Source organism: Octopus bimaculoides, chromosome 21 (genome assembly GCF_046866305.1).
Source record: "Octopus bimaculoides isolate indiv1 chromosome 21, ASM4686630v1, whole genome shotgun sequence".
Classification (NCBI taxonomy): domain Eukaryota; kingdom Metazoa; phylum Mollusca; class Cephalopoda; order Octopoda; family Octopodidae; genus Octopus; species Octopus bimaculoides.
Genome location: NC_142948.1, coordinates 24,255,442 through 24,277,941, shown reverse-complemented (window position 1 = coordinate 24,277,941; position 22,500 = coordinate 24,255,442). Strand labels below are relative to the sequence as shown.

Genomic DNA, 22,500 nt, shown 5'->3' with positions numbered 1-22,500 from the left:
TATCATCATCCTCATCATCTCCGTTGTTGTTGTCATCGTCATTGTCATCATTGTCATCCTCATCGTCATCGTTGTTCTCTTTGTCATCATCATTGTCATCATATTCATCATAATCTTCATCCTCATCATCTCCGTTGTTGTCATCGTCATTGTCATCATTGTTGTCATTGTCCTCATTCTCATCCTCATCGTCGTCTTCATCATTGTTCTCTTTGTCATCATCATTGTCATCATACTCATCATAATCATCATCATCCTCATCATCTCCGTTGTTGTTGTCATCATCATTGTCATCATTGTCATCATCATCCTCATCGTCATCTTCATCATTGTCATCATTGTCATCATCATTCTCATCATCATCTTCATCATTGTTCTCTTTGTCATCATCATTGTCATCATCATCATCATCACCATCATAGTCATTGTCACCTGCACATTATCAGTAATTTAATGCCAGTAATTACCAACCATCTTCCATTGTCTTTGAAAGGCTGAAGAAGCAAAGCTGGACACCATCCTTGATGCCCTCCGACAAGGACCCGATGGAGCAGCGCTTGAGAGCAACCTCAATGCTGCCCTCGCTATACTCACTCGACTGAAGACCAGGTAGGTAGAGAAGTACCTCACCATTTTCATTACTTGTTGGTGACGGTAGCAGTAGAGGGAAGGGTGATGACAATGAGGGTGATGCTGAATATGATGTTGGTAATGATGATTGTGATGGTGGGGAGAGGGGAGGGATAAGGATGATTATCATGGCAGAATTGAGCTTGATGATGATGGAGATGGTGGAAACGACAGTGATAGTAGCTGTGGTCATTACAGAGAGGACAAAGTTTTTATGAGGGTAATGATGGTGGTAGTGATGGTGAGTGGAGGCGCAATGGCCCAGTGGCTAGGGCAGCGGACTCGAGGTCATAGGATTGCAGTTTCGATTCCCAGACCGGGCGTTGTGAGTGTTTATTGAGCAAAAACACCTAAAGCTCCACGAGGCTCCGGCAGGGGATGGTGGCGAACCCTGCTGTACTCTTCCACCACAACTTTCTCTCACTCTTACTTCCTGTTTCTGTTGTGCCTCTAATTCAAAGGGTCAGCCTTGTCACACTGTGTCACGCTGAATATCCTCGAGAACTACGTTAAGGGTACACGTGTCTGTGGAGTGCTCAGCCACTTGCACGTTAATTTCACGAGCAGGCTCTTCCGTTGATCGGATCAACTGGAACCCTCAACGTCGTAAGCGACAGAGTGCCAACAACAATTGGGTGCATCTATTAGGCACAAGGTCTGAAATTTGGAGGAGGGGTATAGTCAATTACATTGACCCCAGTACTCAATGGGTACTTATTTTATCGACCCTGTAAAGATGAAAGGCAAAGTTGACCTCAGTGGTATTTGAACTCAATGCAAAGACAGACGAAATGCTGCCCTGCATTTTGCCTGGTGTGTTAACAATTCTGCCAGCTTGCCAACTTAATAATAATAATAATAATAATAATAATAATAGCAATGAATATTATTGTTCTAATGATTTCATGCAAACCTGTACTGTACCAGCTGAGTGAAAGTCAAGAGTGATTTCACTACATTGAGCTTGGCACTGCTGTGAGGCTGAGCTAAAAAAAGAAACATGCCTGACAGTCCTGGTCAAGGTGATGCACCAGCCCATCTGAGATCGTGTTGCATTAGATGGTGTCCCACTTGTTTTGGGAAGACTAGATTTCTACAAAGAGGGAGAGAGAGATGGACATCCACAGGGCCAGGGCTAAGCTGATACCATGTTGCATTGGCCACCTCCCCAATCACAAAATGATATCTAGGTTTGTGCTCTAATGCAGGAGTTTTAAACTTTTTGACTTGCGGACCCCTTTATATTTCAGGCTTTACCTTATAAATGCTTATGAAATGTATAGATAAATATTTGCTTAAAATAACATATATTTTTACATTTATTTATTTAACAGTATTTAAAAAATAGGTTTATTGTCAATTAAAAGATCTCCATTAAAAAAAACATATATAAAATCAAATTGCCCATAAAAAGTATTTGCTGTCCATGGACCCCCTGTCTTGTCCTTGCGGACCACAGTTTGAAAACCCCTGCTCTAATGGATTCACAAACCCATTAGAGTATCAGACAGCATTCCTTCTAGCATTTAATTACATCTCTTCAAGTTTTCTATTGAAATTTTGTAGGGGCTGACTTCAAGGATCCAATGTAATCAGGTAGAAGTTAAGTCCTACTGGGGCCCATTTCTGCAGTTTCACCCTAATCTTCACACAATCACAAAAATATTCATTGCTCTATGTTGAAATTAAATAAAGACTTCAGGTTCTTTCCATGTTCTGATCAAATGTTCCATGGAATTCTTTTTCTATTAGTTACCAGAATTTCCATGCCAAACAAATTGGCATGACTACCTTATACATTCCAATGGTGAAAGATAAATTATACCAATATGAAAGAGATATCTGCAAATTCTTCAAACTAAAGAGATACAATGTAAGTCTTTATTTGTTATTCCGTTTTGAATTACATATGCACACACACACATACACATAAAAGAACACAAGTGGAGTTTAAAAATTCACAACAGCTATGAGCAAAGTGAGTCAGTTTAAGTTTCTTGTTTCTACCTATGTTTAAAATCACCTGATGAAAATGGCTTTTTCTCATTATGTAATTGTTGCAATCGTACTATTCATCAATAACAAAAAAATGCTGCTGAAACAACTGTTGTGAATTTTTAAACTTCATTTGTGTTCTTCAGTTATACAAACACTATACCTGGAACCATCCCTAGATTGAATCTATAACTTGCACTAGATCTGGAATCTGTGTATGTGTGTACGATAGATCGCTAGCCACTATGCATTCTTTATTTTCTCTCCTTGTTTCTTTCTGTGTTCCTTTCTGTGGAAGAGCCTAGGCTCAAAACGTTAAAGACTTCTTCACTTCCTGAGCATTAAACTAATACATCTGTTTGTTGTCTACACCACCTGTCTTTGTCTTTTGTTTTTTTTGTGAATTCTCCCTATATATATATATATATATATATATATATAAGTCATAAATGACAAAGAAATAGTTTGATGAAATTTTATTTAACAATAAGAAAATAACTTAATAACATGTACATAATTTATATTTATTATATTTAATCTATATATATATATATATATATATATATATATATTTGACAGGAATGGCAACAAAAGAAAGAAAGAGACCTCGATATTATGCAAATAGAGGAATTTATCTGTAAAAATATGTGACACTTATTCAGTAGCCATGATAAAACTCCGAATTTCGGATGCCAGAGTGGGGGGTCCACTCCAACATCTCTTCAGTTATCCAGCGACTGGAAGTTCCTTTGAAAAATGACCGTTAAACCCACAAGGGAAAATTAAAAACAAAGGGAAATAAACAAAAGGAAAAATAAACAAAGGGAAATTATTGTGTAGTGACAAAACGCGTCTAAAACTGCGTATATCACACACGCACGCACATATCACAATGTACGCACGTATATATCTACATACGCATGTATCCACGCACACACTCACAAGCGCGCACATTTAAAGTTCCTTGTACGTGTCTATAAGCGTACGGAAAAAAGTTTGGAGGGGAGAAAAAACAGAAAAACTATGTGGAAAAATACAAAAAAACATTAACCCTATAGCTATGTAAAAAACATAAAAATAATTAAAAAATATATAATATATACACTTCGCAGTTTATAAAGATGATGGCTTAGCTTTAACCACTAATACAAATGGACCAGCACAGGATAGATTCAGAAAGGACATTATCCAATTGATGAGAACCTTCGGCCTTAGTATAACCGCAGACACCAACCTGACGGTCGTCAACTACCTGGATGTGTCCTTAGACCTAAATAAGAATATTTATAAACCTTATAGGAAGCCCAACGATAGACTTAGTTACATCAATGTGGGTTCCCGCCATCCCCCCATAGTGTTTAGAAATTTAGTCAAGAGCATTAGTAAAAGAATATCTAGCCTTTCCTCTGATAAGGACATTTTCAATAGCGTTGCCCCAGTATATAATAAGGCTCTAAAAGATAGTGGTTTTAACAAGGGAATAACCTATACACCTACCACCAGACCAGTAGCAAAAAGAAGAAAGCATAGAAATAGGAAAATCATCTGGTTCACACCCCCCTACTCACCTGAAGTGACCTTTAACATAGGCAGATATTTCTTGACATTGATAGACAGACACTTTCCAGTTAACTATAATTATAGAAAGATCTTCAACAGACATAACTTAAAAATCAGTTTCAGCTCAACTGCTAATTTTAAGAATATAATCGCACACAACACACAAAAGCAGCAATACGAAGCCAGCTGTTCATGCAGAGATAAAAACTTGTGCCCGCTAAATGGAGCTTGCATGTCCGAAACCATCATTTATGAAGCCACCGTAGATTCTGTATCTGCTGAGAATGCAGTTTCCATGAAGAAATACGTGGGTCTCACAGAGGGTAATTTCAAGGCCAGATACAATAATCACACCTTGAGTTTTAGGCACTGGGACAAAAGAAAAACGACAAAATTATCCAGTCATATATGGTCTTTAAAAGATAAAGGTGTCGGTTACAACATCCATTGGAAGATCTTAGCCAAGTGTAAACCCTACACCAGCGGCAGCGGAAGGTGCAGTCTCTGTGATATGGAAAGATGGCTCATCTGGAAAGGCAGCTTGGACCCTACCACATGTCTAAATTCAAAGACTGAACTTTTCGGATCATGTCCACATGTGACCAAATATTTGCTACGTTTTTGGTCCCCCTGAGATTACTGATAGGACTTGCTTTCTATTATACATTTTCTTTGTGACTCTCTATAATTATTTCTTATACTTTATATATATATTTTTATGTATTTTTAAATATTTGTGCTGATCGGTGGCACTGATAGGCTTCCATATTGTGTCTATGCATAAGTTTTTTCACTTCTTACCTGAAATTTATATTTTCATTTTTTTATTTTTATATTTTTATATTATTATATATTTTTCAATTATTTTTATGTTTTTTACATAGCTATAGGTTTAATGTTTTTTGTATTTTTTTGTATTTTTCCACATATAGTTTTTCTGTTTTTTCTCCCCTCCAAACTTTTTTCCGTACGCTTATAGACACGTACAAGGAACTTTAAATGTGCGCGCTTGTGAGTGTGTGTGTGGATACGTGCGTATGTAGATATATACGTGCGTACATTGTGATATGTGCGTGCGTGTGTGATATACGCAGTTTTAGACGCGTTTTGTCACTACACAGTAATTTCCCTTTGTTTATTTTTCCTTTTGTTTATTTCCCTTTGTTTTTAATTTTCCCTTGTGGGTTTAACGGTCATTTTTCAAAGGAACTTCCAGTCGCTGGATAACTGAAGAGATGTTGGAGTGGACCCCTCACTCTGGCATCCGAAACTCGGAGTTTTATCATGGCTACTGAATAAGTGTCACATATTTTTACAGAGGTATATATATATATATATATATATATATATAAATATAAAAAACTGAGGATGTGTGTGTGTGTAAACCCGCAAAACTTCTGAAGTTCGCAACTGATTTTCTCCAAACTGGGAGCATATATTACCTATGTTCCAGAGATGGTTTTAGACTCTTAAAATTTTTCACATAATGCCCCTGGGGGCAGAAAACATCTTTTCCTGGGTAAATAATATGATCACGTAACTTGGTTGCTTTGTTGGTTCAAGGGACATTACTCTTGATGACATACTTATGTTAATTTCTCTACATCTATTATATATATAAAACTGAGGATGTGTGTGTGTGTGTGTGTGTGTAAACCCACAGAACTTCTGAAGTTTGCAACTGATTTTCTCCAAAATGGGAACATACATTATTTCTCTTCCAGAGATGGTTTTAAACTCTTAAAACTTTTCACATAATGATTAAAGGAGCCCCTGGGGGCAGAAAACCCCTTTCCTGGGGTACATACAACTGCCTACATGGTCCACGCATTGCTTCTGTTCAAACTGGAAGAAGCAGCTACTGAAATGATATGAGTAGGTTGTATTAAATAGATGAACTGACCCCAAGTGGTAGCAATAATAGCCTGTTCCCGAAGCACCATGGGTAGCAATTTGTTGGAATAAAAACTGTTTGGAACACACTATGTTTATTATGAAAAATATGCTAAAATATGTTAAATCCTGAGCAACTATTCAACTATTTTCTCTTAGCTTCAGTATCAAAGTCTTCTTTCTAAGCATACACAAAACCCATACAAATATTCTTCTGCTATTGATTACAAACCAAAATATCACGTATACATTAACCTACTAATTTACGGTGTCTAAGACCCAACTACGTTAGTTAAAGACTGTCCTTAATGTGTCCTATTGATTCCCAACCATGTCAGCAACCCAATGTCACATGACTCGACCACGTTTGTTAGCAACCATGTCCTTAGTGTGACCTTATGTACCCTGATGCTGCATACAGAATTGTTTTCGTTTAGGAGCTGAGTTGTCCTTACAATGATCACACGCTGTTTATGTGAAGGAGTGCACGGTTGAGCCATGACTATTGATTCCAAACAGAAATATTGCATGACAGTATTGTTTTCAATTGCTCCTTGCCAATCCACCCACTTACCATTTCTCTCATGCAAATTTCTTTCATGTGGTTCTGTATTTATCACATAAATGTAGTTCCAATGTCTACTGATTGTTCAGTGTGGTAGTGGCAGCACTGACAGCCGCAAAGGAGAGTATAGCCACTGAGAGATTTTTGGTGCATTCAAAAATCCCATACCCCTCACCCACTTTTCCATGACAAGGTTAGGGCCTGGAATCTTCCAAACAGACACATAACATGTCACTTAGTCGAATTAGCTCTTCATTTACTCCACAAATGTTTTGTCGTCAATGCTGCACTTTCCCGTATCACATGTTTTAACTTAACCATATCATATATACAAACTATGCCATTTAAATCCCAAGCAATGCCAGGTATGTCTGCTAGTCATAAATAAATTGCTTACGTGTCTACATTAATATAAAATGCAAAAAAATCCTTCAAAATAATGCAGAATTTAAGTTACGTCCTCAGGTGAAAGAAAGTCTTTGTTAAATACTAAATTCTCGACATATTGTACTATATATTGTACATGTTTTGTAGAATGATACATTAAGGAGCTTTTTTTTATGAGTACTACCAGATTACTTGAATCCATATATTGTGACTTACATATATATATATATATATATATATATATATTTATATATGTATATATAGTCACATACAAGCACTTATAAAACTGTATGTATATGTATCATAACTTTATGTGTGTGTGTGAGACTCAACATTTTCCCCTGAATGTTAGAATACCTAGATTTAAACAAATCTTGCGTGTATATGTGTGTATATATATATATATATATATATATATATATATATATATATATATATATATATAATCATTTAATGTTTATTTTCCATACTGGCATGGGTTGGATAGTTACAAATGTATATGTAGTGACAAGAGACTGATATGAAGAACTAATCATTACTTAACACAATCGGTTTCTGTTGATGAAATAAGAATTAAAAACTATACAAACTACAATGCAGAAAAATTCATAGACTGAATGAAATAGTAACAGTTTCAGATTCAATAAGATTATAAGGTAAGGTCATAATATACTGTTTAGACTAACTGAAATAATATCTGTTCATGAATAACTAAAGAACAGAAAAAGGCAAAATGCAAATTATTTTATTAGTTAATATCGTTCGTTCGTCGTTTAACGTCCGCTTTCCATGCTAGCATGGGTTGGACGATTTGACTGAGGACTGGTGCAACCGGATGGCTACACCAGGCTCCAATCTAATTTGGCAAAGTTTCTACAGCTGGATGCCCTTCCTAACGCCACTACACTCAGAGAGTGTAGTGGGTGCTTTTACGTGTCACCCGCACGAAAACGGCCACGCTCGAAATGGTGTCTTTTATGTGCCACGCGCACAAGAGCCAGTCCAGGGGCACTGGCAACGATCTCGCTCGAAAACCCTACAAGGCCAGTCAGGCGGTACTGGAGCACCGTCAGAGTGTGATCATTGCCAGAGCAGCTGTCTGGCTTCCATGCCAGTGGCATGTAAATAGCACCATTTGAGTGTGATCGTTACCAGTGTCGCCTTACTGGCACTTGTGCCGGTGGCACGTGAAAAGACATTCGAGCGAGGTCATTGGCAGTGCTGCTGGACTGGCTCCCATGCAGGTGGCACGTAAAAAAACACCATTTTGAGCGTGGCCATCGCCAGTACTGCATGACTGGCCCATGTGCCAGCAGCACATAAAAGCACCCACTACACTCTCGGAGTGGTTGGCGTTAGGAAGGGCATCCAGCTGTAGAAACTCTGCCAGATCAGATTGGAGCCTGGTGCAGCCATCTGGTTCGCCAGTCCTCTGTCAAATTGTCCAACCCATGCTAGCATGGAAGGCAGACGTTAAACGATGATGATGATGATGATGCATAAACTGTCTTGGACCCTGATGAATTCTCCAGCCCATGTTAACATGGTAAATGAACTAATCCACCCGCTTCACTGGGTCCACCCTCCTTTCTTCATTATTAATCATCACTATTCTCTCTCTTATTCTCTCATAAAAAATCTCTTCTTTTGCGATACCAGTATTGTTGGTGTTGGCTTGGAGCTTCTAAAGTGACTGAGAGACCCCATGATGTAACAGTGTCAATACAGGGCATGCAAGGGCTTTACAAGGGCTTTTTATTCCTGCTGGTAGCAAGGGAATCTCTATAGGGCTGGTTCCATGAAAAATGCACCCAATGCACTCTGTAAAATGGTTGGCATTAGGGAAGGCATCTAGTTGTAGAAACCTTGAGAAAGATATTGTAACTCAATGCAGTCCTCTGACCCGTCAGATATTCTGAGTCCAAACGCTGCTAAAGGCTGATTTCAGATGCATTCATCAAGCTATCCAACCCATGCCAGCATGTAAGATGGACATTAAATAATAACAATGATGACAGTAACTTGAAGCTCTATTAAACCTAGGTTTTCAAACTGTGTTATCAGAATATATATTCAGAATATATAAACATATTGGAGGTATCAGAGGAGAAACAAATAGTTGTAATTTATGCAATATAATTATTGATAGAGAATATTTAAAACAGAAATGGCCCAAACAACCATTTTGCAGAGTGTACTCGGTGCATTTTTCATGGCACAGAATGCACCTGGTGCATTTTTCATGACACCAGCCCTATAGAGGTTATCTTGCTACCAGCAGGACTAAAGAGCCCTTGTAAAACGTTGCAATCCCTGCATTGACACTGTTACATCATGGGGTCTCTCTGTACTCACAAGCTCCAAGCCGACCCCAACAATACTGCTGTCACAAAAGACGCCCAATACACAAAAGGAGATTCTATGTGACTGTATGAATTATTTCAACAATTTATGAATCTGTACCATGTAGTGTAGAACAGTTATCTCAATCCATTGTGTATATATGGGTCTCATGAAATTTAACCAAGTCTCTACAAAGCACTTTCTAGAGTAGTAAATTTAAACATCTTCACTGCAGATATCTGAAACATCAACACCATCATTTTAATGTCTACTTTTCCATACTTACATGGGTCAGACAAAAGTACACATGGACAGAGTTTTCAGTTGCTGGATGCTCTTCCTGTCACCAATCAACCTTCTTTCCAAGTGAGGTATTAATTATCTGTTCTGAAATAAAGAATTAACACTCACCTATGATGATTTTCATGTACAGACTGGAGGAGAGAATGCTTTTTTCCAGTTTCAAAATTTTGAAACTCAAAGGGGACAAGAACAAGAGCAGTTATAGGAAAAGTGAAAAAGAAACCAACAGAACAATAGTCTTCTCACAAACTTCCATTGTCCACATTGTGGTTTCTCAGCTAGATCACATACTGGTTTAATAAGTCATGCTCATGTTCATATCCATATTGCTTTTGGTAGCCTAAGGACTCACTTTAGGACTCACCAATTGTAAACATTGGTGGATGGCAGTAATAGTAATGTGTGTTGTTGAGTGTCTATTTGGTTGGATTTTTTTTTCTGTCTTCTCACTGAACACTCATATGTCCTCTTCGACAGAAGTGTCTGTCGTAATGATTACCATATACAAGATTAAAGTACTTTCAGAAGAACTATTCCATTTCACTGGCATCTGTTGGTGCTGCCATCTACGGTTACTTTCAGAGTAAGAGTTTGCTAAAAAAAAAAAATAGAAGGGAGGGAGAAATTTCCTGCAATGAGAGAGAACTGTTCAGGGTTTATTTTTTCTTTTGCTTTATTATTATGCAATGTCTTTTTCTTATAAGTGAGAGAACATATGAAAGAATATTTCCATATAATTCATTTTATTTTTTCTCATTTCGGATGTCCTTGTAGCAGCAGATAATTTTATTTCACATTCATTGGAGCCTATCAATGCAACACAACATGGGACCATGAAACTATTCACTCTATGTTCATTTAAAACATTTAGGAATTATCTTATTCTCCTGTATCAGGGTGCTCCTACACCAAGATGTAAAAATTGCCGCAGGTAAAGTAGATACATAAAACTGGACGATTTAAAAAAAACTGATCTACCTAAAAATGATAAGAATTTACAAATATCAACTGCTCTCAGACCAGAATTTTCAATGACCATTTGGCTGTATTGATGTGCGACATTCCTGAGTAATTCTGTCTCGATTTATCATATTTTCAGAAACTCCCATTTAGCCAAACTGACCCAAATGACGACTGCATTTGTGCTGACACAGCCAGTACATCACCTGAATCGTCTAGAAAATCTTCAAAAACAATCACATCACCAAGTCAACAACCCTCTAAGTTACTTTCACAAACTGAAAAGCCATCTAGCTCCTTCGATATTCAAGGACCCAAGTCTCTGGTAAGTTTATTCCTTTAGTTGTGTTCTTTTATTCGTTTATTCACCAGTATTCCACACGGCTACCCTTATCTGTTACATAACAAGATGTTTCAATAGATTAAAAGAAATTAAATTCCCCCATCATCGTTTTATCATCCACTTTTCCATACTCACATGGGTGGCTAGAATTTGAGGTGGATTTTCTATGGTTGGTTGCCCTTGCTGTCACCAACTTGTTTCCATGGAAATATTTCCCCAGGGTCAAACATGTTTTGGCAGAATATTGAAAATGAATGACACCACTTCCGTGACAGTGATATTTGTTTACAATTATTATACGATGTCAAAACAAGGAGACAATAAAACACACACACACACACACACACACACACACACACACACACATATGTATATACATACAATAGGTTTCTTTCAGTTTCCATCTACCAAATCCACTCACAAGGCTTTGGTTGGCCTGGAGCACGCAGTGGGTCTGAACTCAGAACCATGTGGTTGGGAGGCAAACTTCTCACTACACTGCTATGTCTAAATTACTCAATAATTAATTGGAATATGTTAATTTTGGTGTGAGGAGGGGATCGGAGTATGATTTCTTGGATCTAGTCTAGTCCAGTGGTGATCTGCCCTTCAGCTGGTTCTGTGCATGTGACCCTTCTCCAACACTCTCTATACAACCTGGGAAGGCCCTTACCTGCCTCAGCCCCTGCTGTCATGAATGAGATTACTGGAACTTCGGTTACCATGAATAGACTTAGGATGAATACTGGAATGGTTTTCCAATGCCTTCTCCAATCAGGAGGGATTTGAACTCAGAATGTAGAGAGTTGGAATATATACCGTGAAGCATTTCTGCTATGTCATCAATTCTACCACTCTTCCACCCACAGGGCAATGTAAAATGAAGTGTTTTGCTCAAGAAGACAATGTGCTGCATGGTCCAGAAATCAAACTCATAATCTAGGGATTGTGAGTATAACACCCTAACCAAAAGGCCATACGCTTTCATGATTTCTTGGAATAGCCCCAGTTCAACCAATACCTTGAGTGAATTTGCAAGATGGAAACTGTGTAAAGCCCCTCGTATATATATATATATATATATATATATATATATATATATATATATGTGTGTGTGTGTGTGTGTGTGTGTGTGTTTGCTTCTTCTTCCACCTGTTGCTTGGCAGCTAGTGTCAGTTTGTTGACTTCCCCATTACTTAGTGGTTTGGCAAATGACAAACAGAATAAATGCAAGATTTAAAAAAAAGAAACGTAAGTACTGGGGTCTGTCTTTTTGACTGCAACCTTTCAAGGCAGAGCTCCAGCATGGCCACAGTCCAGTGACTGATACAAGTCATCATCATCATTTAGCATCTGCTTTTCCATGCTGGCATGGATTGGATGGTTTGACTGAAACTGGTAAGCTGTTGGGCTACACCAGGTTCCAATCTGATTTGGCATGGTTTCTACAGCTGGATGCCCTCCCTAATGCCAACTACTCCAAGAGTGTAATGGGTGGTCAAATGGAAGAACTTAATCTGAAATAAAACTAAAAGAAATTTTTTTAAAATACTTTTGTGATAGAAACATTTTCTTGTCTTTTATTTTTGAACGTTAAAAATTTTTAAAAAAGTATTGGAAAAAGTGAAAATGTTAACAATAGTCATTTTGATAAAATATTGTTTGGTAAAATAGCTACCAGTTTGAGAAATATGAATAGTGGTTGTTATGAGGAACTCAAAAACAACCTTTTGAGTCAATGCCACATCATGTCTGTGGGCCGTGACTGAAATCAGTAAAGGAACAAAAGAATATACATATGTGTGTGTATGTTTAAATACATGTGCATGTGTATATATGTAAGTGTGTGTGTGTGTGTGTGTGTGTGTGTAAGAGGTAGCACAAAGCAGTGATGGAAAATATACAAACTTTGGGTTAGTTCTCAAATCATATAGATTCATAAGGCTAGTTTCCCAGTTTCTGTGGCATATATATTCCTCACCTGAACAGGATGCACACCCATCACAGGATGCACACCCATCACAGGATTACTCATTTCTGCCAGCTGAGTGAACTGGAGCAACATGAAATGAAGTGTTTTGCTCAAGAACATAACACATTGCCCAGTCCAGGAATCAAAACGGCAATCTTGCAATTGTGAGTCCAACACCCGAACCTCTCTAAGCCATGCACTTCCACTCGGTAAAATATGTTTGGGACATATTTCTGCTTCTGAAGACAATATCATTGCATTTACCATGGAGAGAAAAATTTTCAAACATTTTTGATCTAACCTAAAGTTCCTTTATATGTGTGTGTGTGTGTGTGTGTGTGTGTGTACATATTTATGTGTATTTGACATGTATGTATATATGTATGTATATATATAATGCATGTGTGTATATATGTGTGTATACACACACACATATATATGTGGCATGTATATATATATAATGTGTATGTGTGTGTGTGTGTGTGTGTGTGTGTGTGTGTGTGTACATATATATATATATATATATATACATACATACATACATATATATATATATATATATATATGTGTGTGTGTGTGTATATAACAGACACATTTCATAACCGACTGACTTCCATGATTTCTTCGTCTTTGTTCTGTTCAGAATCATCATTTTGGTCAAACAATGGGTTGACCATTTTCCGTTCCACTTGGGTAATCTCAGCTCCACCCACATGCCAAGAATTAGTTTTGTGGTTCAATTCACTTAATATTTCATCTTCATGACTGAAATCATCTGACCCCAGAGCATTTCTGTCGGTGTTCCTCATCCATCGAGCATTACGCAACTGAGCTTTCTCTCTTTCTTGGGCATTTTCTGGCACTTCAAGACCCTGTGGTTTCATTCCAATTGTGATTGGTGTATCAACCCGCATTTCAGTGTTGTCTGCCAATTCCAGCTTGAACTGGAATGAATATTCCACCTCAATTAGATCACAGTAGTCTAGGTTAGATTCTGGGATATAAGGAGGGACAGCTAAACGCACATTTCTCCACTTTCGACCTTCGCAATACCCCATTTCGTAATTGTCTCTCCGCTTGTTTACCATCTGTAGAAAACTGATGCTTTTCTTCTGTGCATGGTAAGTACTGTTCATCAAAAGGGAAGCTTGAATTGCATAGATAACTTTAGGACTTCGGTTTGTAATATCGGCATCAATGAGTATATCTTCCCCGGGGACTAAACCTGTCTTTTTTATTGTTACATCCATCGATATCTTACCAAAAGTACAACCCTTCCATGCTTTCTTATGGTGTGTTATATTGGTTGGCTTTAAGAGTGCAGCAGACAATGGTAATGGTCTAACAATTAAGAAAGGCTCACTGGTAATGTTAGTTTCACCAACTCTATCTCCAGAAATAATTGCTTTTAATACGTATGTCACATTACCGTATTTTCCGATGAAGGAAGAGGGTAAATTATTTGGTAGCTGATAGTCAAAGGGGAAATTATGTGGGCCAGCATTCAAACTCAGTGGTTCTGTATTCTTCATGTCCATAATCAACTTTGAGGCATCCATGTATATCTCGCTTGCTTGGTTTTGTTGTTGATTGTCTTCCCAACAGACCCTCCCCTCACCAAGAACACTGATCATAATGGTTCGGAGTAAAGTTGGACTGGAGAGAGAAAGCTGTATAGATCCTCGGAGTATCTCACCTGGCTGATATTGATAATGTTCGTCAATATCATGTTCTAAGTTTATCGTAAAATGTTTCACAGACATATCCATTTTCACAATGCCACTACCTCCAGAAAGGAGGTTCAAAGAATCCAGCAAAAAATTGTTTTATCACAAAGGATATTTGACTAAATTTTTTTTATTCTATTATTAAAAATAGATTTCTTATGTGTTATATAGACACATATTTTTGTTTTGTTTTTTGGGGATTTTTTTTTTTTATTTGTAGACTCCAGGAAATTTTAAATTAATTCCTCTTTAATATTTCGAAAATTTTGATATAATTTCTCAATGGCATGGCAGACTAACTGTCTTGTACTTTTCTTCAGTGTGAGTCTGAAACAAAAAAAAAAAAAAAGAAAAGAAAAGAAAAGGAAATGATAAGTTTGCTTCATAATGCATTTTATCAACAAACACATATAAACACAATATCACATATGTACATACACATACATGTAAATTTTGTTGAGAGAAAACTGTGATGGTATGGTCATGGGATGCATATGCATGAGGACAGCTGCAGAGAGAAGTGCCAATCTCTGATTGTGGAATATGTACATACACATACATGTAAATTTTGTTCCTTTTAATGATTAAAGTATTGGTTTCAAATCTTGGCACAAGGCCAGCAATTTCAGGGTTAGAGGGTAAGCTGATTACATCAACCCCATTACTCAACTAGTATTTATTTTATCGGCCCTAAAAGGATGAAAGGCAAAGTCAACCTCAGCTAAGTTTGAACTTACAACTTAAAGACAGACAAAATGCTGCTAAGCATTTTACCCAGCATGGTAACAATTCTGCCAGCTCACCGCCTTATCTTTGAGAATTAAAATATTAAAATGATTAAATTGATATTAGTCACTATGCTAGTAATTATTAATAATTATAGCTCAACACAAGTATTTCTAATTTGATTTCTGATACATATTGTGTTAAATACAAGCAAAAATAATTATAACAATGGTCTTATTGTAATGTACCTCAGATGTACCACAACTCTTTGGTAAAGGGTGAAAGTGGCACTTAAAAACTGCAATAAGTCAAGTAAAGGAAGACAACAGCACAGTATACAGAATAAAACCCCAAAATAGAGAAAAGTGATGAGTAAAAGAATCATAAAGAGGAAAGGGTGTATAGTGTGTCAAGAGTAGCGTTGGTGAATTTCAGGAACATCATCATCATCATCATCATCCATTAACATCTATTTTCGATGCTGGCATGGGTTGGATGGCTTGACCAGAGCTGGCAAGCTAGGAAGTTGCACCAAGTTCCAGTCTGATTTGGTTTGGTTTCTATGGCTGGATGCCCTTCCTAATGCCAACCACTTTACAGAGTTGACTGAGTGCTTTTACATGGCACCAGCACCAGCAAGGTCTGTTTTGACTCTGTTTGTATGACAGTGACACTCATTTACAACTATCATACAATGACAAAACAAGGAGATACAAACACACACACATATATGATAGGCTTATTTCTGTTTCTGCCTACAAAATCTGCTCACAAGGCTTTGGTTGGCCCAGGGCTATATTAGAAAACACTAACCCAAGATTCCAACAGTGGGACTGAACTTGAAACCATGTGGTTAGGAAGCAAACAGACATTTGCTTCCTAACCACACAACCATACCTGCCCCTATATGTCTTCATCATTTGACATCCATTGGTTGGACAGTTTGGGATGTGCAATGTCAGCGTGCATGTGTGACAGAGTATGTCTTAAGAGAAAATTTGGGTATAAGAGGCATCAGATGTAGTGTGCAAGAGAGAAAACTGTGATGGTATGGTCATGGGATGCGTATGGATGAGGACAGCTGCATAGAGAAGTGCCAATCTCTGATTGTGGAATAAGTGGACCCAGGAAGATGTGGGATGAGGTGACGAAATGTGATTTTCGGATGTTGAGTCTCACAGAGGTGATAACAAGTAACCAGGACTTCTGGTGAATTGCTGTGCTTGAGAAGACACATCCAGCTAAGTGAAATTGTAGTCATGGCTAGTGTGGGTGTTATATGAATGGCACTCACACCAGTAGCACATAAAATGCACCCATGCCAGTGACATGTAAAAGGTACCCACTACATTGTAGAGTGGTTGGCATTAGGAAAGGCATCCAGCCATAGAAACCAGGCCAAAACAAACTAGAGCTTGGTACAACTCTCTGTCAAGCTGTCTAACTCATGCCATCATAGAAAACAGACATTAAATGATGATAAAGAGCCACAGGACTGTGTCTAACTCCATATCAAATCGAGCATGATTTCTATGGCTGGATGCCCTTCCTAATGCCATCTACTCTGTAGTGTGTACTAGGTGCCTTTTTTCACAACACCAGCACCAGTGAGGTTGCCAAGTAACTTATAAGAAAAGAAAAATTCCCTTTAACTGAGTGAGGAATGTCTTTGAGATGGTGGGAGGCTGCTTCATGTTGAGAGGCTAAAGTAGGATAGAGACAAGCCTAGGTATTTTTGCTATGAAAGAGATACATGTCTACTTCACATTATATAAACATTAGTGGGAGTAGTTGAGAAAAATAAAGATTGTGGAGAGGAGTTGCTAGTATGTGTGTGTGTGTGTGTGTGTAGGCACAGGCATAGTTGTAATAAGAGGCTTGCTTCCCAACCACATGATTCCAGGATCAGTCCTACTGCATGGCACCTTGGGTAAGTGTCTTCTACTCAGGCCAACCAAAGCCTTATGAGTGGATCTGGTAGATGGAAGCTGAAAGAAGCTCATCATGTGTGTGTGGGGGGGGGCTTTCTGTTTGGTTCCCTACTACTGCTTGACAACTGGTGTTGGTATGCTTACATCCCCATTACTTAGCAGTTCAGCAGAAGAAACCAATAGAATAAGTGCCAGGCTTCAGAAAATAAGCACTGGAGTTGACTTGTTCATCTAAAATTCTTCAAGACAATGCCCCAGCATGGCCACAGTCTCTCTCTCTCTCTCTCTCTCTCTCTCTCTCTCTCTATATATATATATATATATATATATATATATATATATATATATATAGACAGAGAGAGAGAGAAAGATACACACACACATGTGTGTGTGCATGTGTATTATATAGATGTGTGTGTGTGGTGTGTGTGCTTACATACGCACACCATATACAAACATACAAACAAAAGGTCAGAAGGAGGAAACAAGAAACAGAAAGGAAGAAAGAGGTGGGCAGAGAAGTGAAAGCCTAAGTTGGTGCAATGTTTAAATAGCCTAAAAGCATAGTAGCATTAATCTTCAATGGAATTTACACAAACATACAAAGATAAAAGGGAGAAAGTAAGCCATATAACAACAACAACAACAACAATGATAATACTAGTAACAACAACAAAAGTAATAATAGCGCTATAGAATAAACATTGTCATAAATGGGATAAGATCTCACGTTATGGAGGTAAACAACTCTATTGTCTTACCTCTCCTTTCACCACCATCACCATCACCCCTGTCTTTAAATATGTCCCCTTCAATTATTATTCTTATCTAAGTTCCCCTGCAAACTATGAAATTCACTTACTTTCCCACCAATTTATATTCAGATTATTATTGTTATTGTTAATATTATTAAGTATTAGTGGTGACAGAGGGAGCTACTGCCCTTTAGGGAATTTTTTGGTTGAAGTGTGGGTGAGCGTGATGGAAATGAGAATGGCCCTAATGAATGGGCAAGTTCTCAGCATTTGCCTGTAGGTCAGATAATACAGGTGAGAGAGGGAAGTTGCACCTGGTAGTTAAGGTAATTCTTGATCTATAAAGTTCTTAGATTGGCCTTGTTTGACTGCCTATCCCCTATAGGGACATCTCATTTCATTCTTTTGTGTATTTTTTTTTATTCATAATTGATTCTGCATCTCTCCACCCCCACTCCCCCACCAACTACTATGCTTGTGATTTGTCCTTGTAATGTCCCCCAATACATAGCCCTTGTGGCAAATAAGAAAAGGATTATTGTCAAATGCATGCATACTCCCAGGTTTCAGCATCCGGTGGCTGGTTTACCTACTTTTTATAGGCACAGGCATGGCTTATAGGTGCAGGAGTGGTTGTGTGGTAAGAATCTTGCTTTCCAACCATATATATACATATATATGTGTGTGTGTGTGTGTGTGTGTGTGTGTGTGTGTGTATAAATTCACGTAAAATAGTGTACATTTAATACACATTAGAGATGCCCATAAAAGGCATCTAACCCGCTAGAAAGAGCAGCCAAGGCTCTACACCACAAAATAGGGATAATTTCGAAAAGGAATGAAAAATAAAAACATTTACCATCTATATTTCGAACCAGGTTTCAAGTTATTTTAGCAAAATAAACTATTTATTCTGCCAGGTCAACTATCATCAGCGAAATAGCCTAGATCGACAATATATATGCATGAGGCACTCCATCTGATTTGTGCATATATGTCTAATTTTTCAAAATTTACCGCACATGTGTAGAATACCTAATCGGCAGCAAATACAAAAATAATGCCAATTTTTCAGAAATTAGCCAAAAACATTTTATAATTAATAAGTCTAAGGGTAGCTACCCTTAGACTTATTAATTATGTATATATATATATATCTGTGTCTTTGTGTCAGCATTTGTCCCCCCACCACCATTTGATGACCACTGTTGTTGGTGTGTTTACATCCTCATAACTTAATGGTTCAGCAACAGAGACTGATAGAATAAGTACCAGGCTTAAACAAAAAGAAAACAAAACAAGTCCTGGGGTCAATTCATTCTACTAAAAATTCTTCAAGGCAGTGCTCCAGCATGACCATAGTCTAATGACTGAAACAAATAAAAAAAAAAAGATGTAAGCTGCATCATCCCCACTTCGCCCATTTTGATTATGATACATAAAGTCTCTGCTGCTTTTCGCGAAATACTGTTTGCCACTTCATTTACAATAGTTTAAATAATGGTTTAAATAATGGTCCAGCAGTTTTTGAAGTTAAGACGGTAAACATATGACTGGCAACTTTATGACTTTCCACTATGACTTTCAGCCTTGAAAGGATGAAAGACAAAATTGACTTTACCAGGATTTGAACCTAGAACATAAAGAGCTGGAAGAAATGCTGTAAAGCACTTTGTCTGACGTACTAACATGAACGGAAGCATTTTGTCTGATGTGCAAATATGAACAGGAGCTTGGGGGAAGAAGCTTGGGACAATTGAAGTAAGATTTGAGACTGAAGAAGAAGCCAGGTGTCATTCCATGACAACTCTTGGGAATGAAGACTTCGGAATCCCCAGCTATCATGGCCAATGCCTTGCTAAAGTTAGGGTGATGAACGTGCTGCCAAAAATATCCATCACCTGATTGGTGGTGGTCATCTTGGCAGGTATAGACAAAGACAAGGTGACTATCTTGGGGGTAAAGAAAATATCTAAACAAAATTGGTCGTGTATAAGTATGGAACTGACCTTACAATGTAAACAAACCTATATCAATAAATTACCAGATCTCATAGATCTCCTGGATGGCATTCACTTGTCAGTGTTAGTGGAGAGTAGAGAGTCAAGGTTCTACATATGGGGATCTGTGACTCACTTAAAGGTTTTCTGCCCTCAAACAAGAAAAACGAAACTCTCACTGCTGGGAACAGTACAAACACCACAAACCCAAAATCATGAGGATGTGCTCAAGACTGCTACACCCATAACTAAACCAAGACAACAAAGGAGTTTACTCCCGGTTACCATGACAAGAAGAAAGAAAAACAGGCCGAACAATGGCTCACTGTGACAAAAGGGGCTATATGAAAGAGGAGGCAGGTACATAGCCTTACTCCAAGAACACAGCAAAAAGATATGCCAAAACCACAACTGCAGCCCAATTCACAACCGCTCCAACGACAACTACAAATGCAGCAACATCATCAACAGTAGCATAAAAACATAGAAACAGAGAAACAACTGATGATAGAACTGCAAAAACAAGAAAATACTTTCAACTGTACATGAAATATATCCACCAATTTCACTGTTGTGAATAAATGCAACAGTGAATTGATGGATTTTGTAAATCAAAATAAAAGCAAAATTGAGACAGAGGGAAGGGAATTTGAGGATTTCATCCTCAAAACTCCGAAGGACAGGTTATTAAAATGTTCTCAGATGTTTATATAACAATCCATGAAAATTCCCATGTAATGTGGGGATTTTAAAAAAATCAGTTGACAAAAGGCTTTTAGAATGGCTTTTAAAAAACTTGCACCTGTAGAAAGTAGCTTTTCCTTTCATCTTTCTGGGGTTGATAAAATAAAGTATCATTGAAGTACAGGGATCAATTTATTTGACTTACTCTAACCCTCTCTTCAAATTTGTGGCCTTGAACAAATGATAGAAATTATTAAGGAGAAAACCCAGTCATAACAAAGAAAGCATCATTATTCCTTTCTACTCTAGGCACAAGGAGGGGGCAAAAGAAGAACTGTGTTCACATTCTTTACAGCTGGTCTATTGTTCAGTATATATGGAACAGTGGGCGAGGTGGGTGGGAATCCAAAGAACATCAGTTCTGGAGAAGAAGGATTAAATAAAGTGTTCAGGGCCTATGTTGTACATTGGAGGAACTATGTACTGTGTGTTAGTGTTTTATATCATTATATATATATATATATATATATATATATATACACACACACACACACACTACAGTATATATGTAACACCAGCATATAGTTGGAGGTACTATATACACTGTGTGTTAGTTAGAGCTACTATATACTGTATTGTCTGTGTTATATATACTACAGTATATAACACCAACGTACAGTTAGAGGTGCTTTATACTGTATGTTGGAGGTAGTATATATACTGTATGTTGGAGGTGGTATATATGCTGTTTGTTGGAGGTGGTATATATGCTGTATGTTGGAGGTGGTATATATGCTGTATGTTGGAGGTGGTATATATGCTATGTTAGAGGTGGTATATATGCTGTGTGTTGGAGGTGGTATACATCAAGTGGTATCAAAATGTTCCCAGGCTACTTTTGTAGTGTACCAACAGATGGCAGCACATGGTTGTGTGCACAGCGAGAGCTAGTAGTGACCTTCATGGGGCAGTGTGCTGAGTGACATTGCTGTGTTTATTTCACGAGTTGTGAAATTTGTGTAGTTGTGATCACATGTATGCCATAGTCTGTGATTTTATCATGGACAGGAACAAAGAGCCAACGTTAAATATTGTGTTAAACTTGGGAAGTCTGCTACAGAGACATTGAGCATGCTTCAGCAAGCTTACAGCGATGAGCCAATGGGTCGTACACAATTTTTCAAGTGACATGAATGCTTCAAAAAGTGGAAGAACTTCCCTAGAAGATGATGTGTGATCTGAGAGACCTGCCATGAGAATGACACCTGGAAATATGAAGAAAATTCGTCAGTTTGTGCAGGAGGATTGTCAGAGGACAATCAGCGACATTGCTGATGTTGTTGGTTTGTTGTATGGGTCCATGTAGGCAATGCTAACGTCCAGATTCTTCACAACAACAATGTACTCTGTCACCAAGCTCTCCTCACTCATGAGTTTCTCTCCAAAAACAACATGATATCACCTCTGCACCTGCCCTATTCATCAGATCTATCACTTGCAGACTTCCATCTCTTCCCCAAGATGAAAATGCAGCTCAAAGGTTGCCGTTTTCACACCATTGTTGAGATCCAGAGCAAATCACTGCCGGTCTTTGACTCGTTTATGGAAAACAACTTCCAGGCTGGATTCCAAAAGTGGCAGGAACACTGGAGCCAGTGTATTGCTGTGCAAGGTGACTATTTCAAAGGAGATGATGTCAAATCTTAAGTTATTTTTTATTAAACAT

At 37.9% G+C, this 22,500-nt stretch overlaps 2 protein-coding genes across 3 annotated transcripts in view; one reads left to right on the top strand and one right to left on the bottom strand.

Annotated features, from left to right (window-relative positions):
- LOC106875255 (coiled-coil domain-containing protein 180) overlaps positions 1–22,500 on the top strand; it is a 177,197-nt gene that overhangs the window by 36,038 nt on the left and 118,659 nt on the right. For both annotated transcript variants that reach the window (XM_089338941.1, XM_089338940.1), the window contains exons 15-17: positions 494–609; positions 2,383–2,503; positions 10,776–10,961. In XM_089338941.1, the coding sequence (XP_089195067.1) occupies positions 494–609; positions 2,383–2,503; positions 10,776–10,961 (423 nt within the window). The remainder of the gene's footprint in view (positions 1–493; positions 610–2,382; positions 2,504–10,775; positions 10,962–22,500) is intronic.
- Positions 13,415–22,500, bottom strand: part of LOC106884223 (arrestin domain-containing protein 4) — a 47,142-nt gene continuing 38,056 nt past the window's right edge. The window contains exon 2 of the mRNA XM_052975314.2: positions 13,415–15,005. Coding sequence (XP_052831274.1) covers positions 13,548–14,720 — 1,173 coding nt within the window. The 5' untranslated portion in view covers positions 14,721–15,005 and the 3' untranslated portion in view covers positions 13,415–13,547. The remainder of the gene's footprint in view (positions 15,006–22,500) is intronic.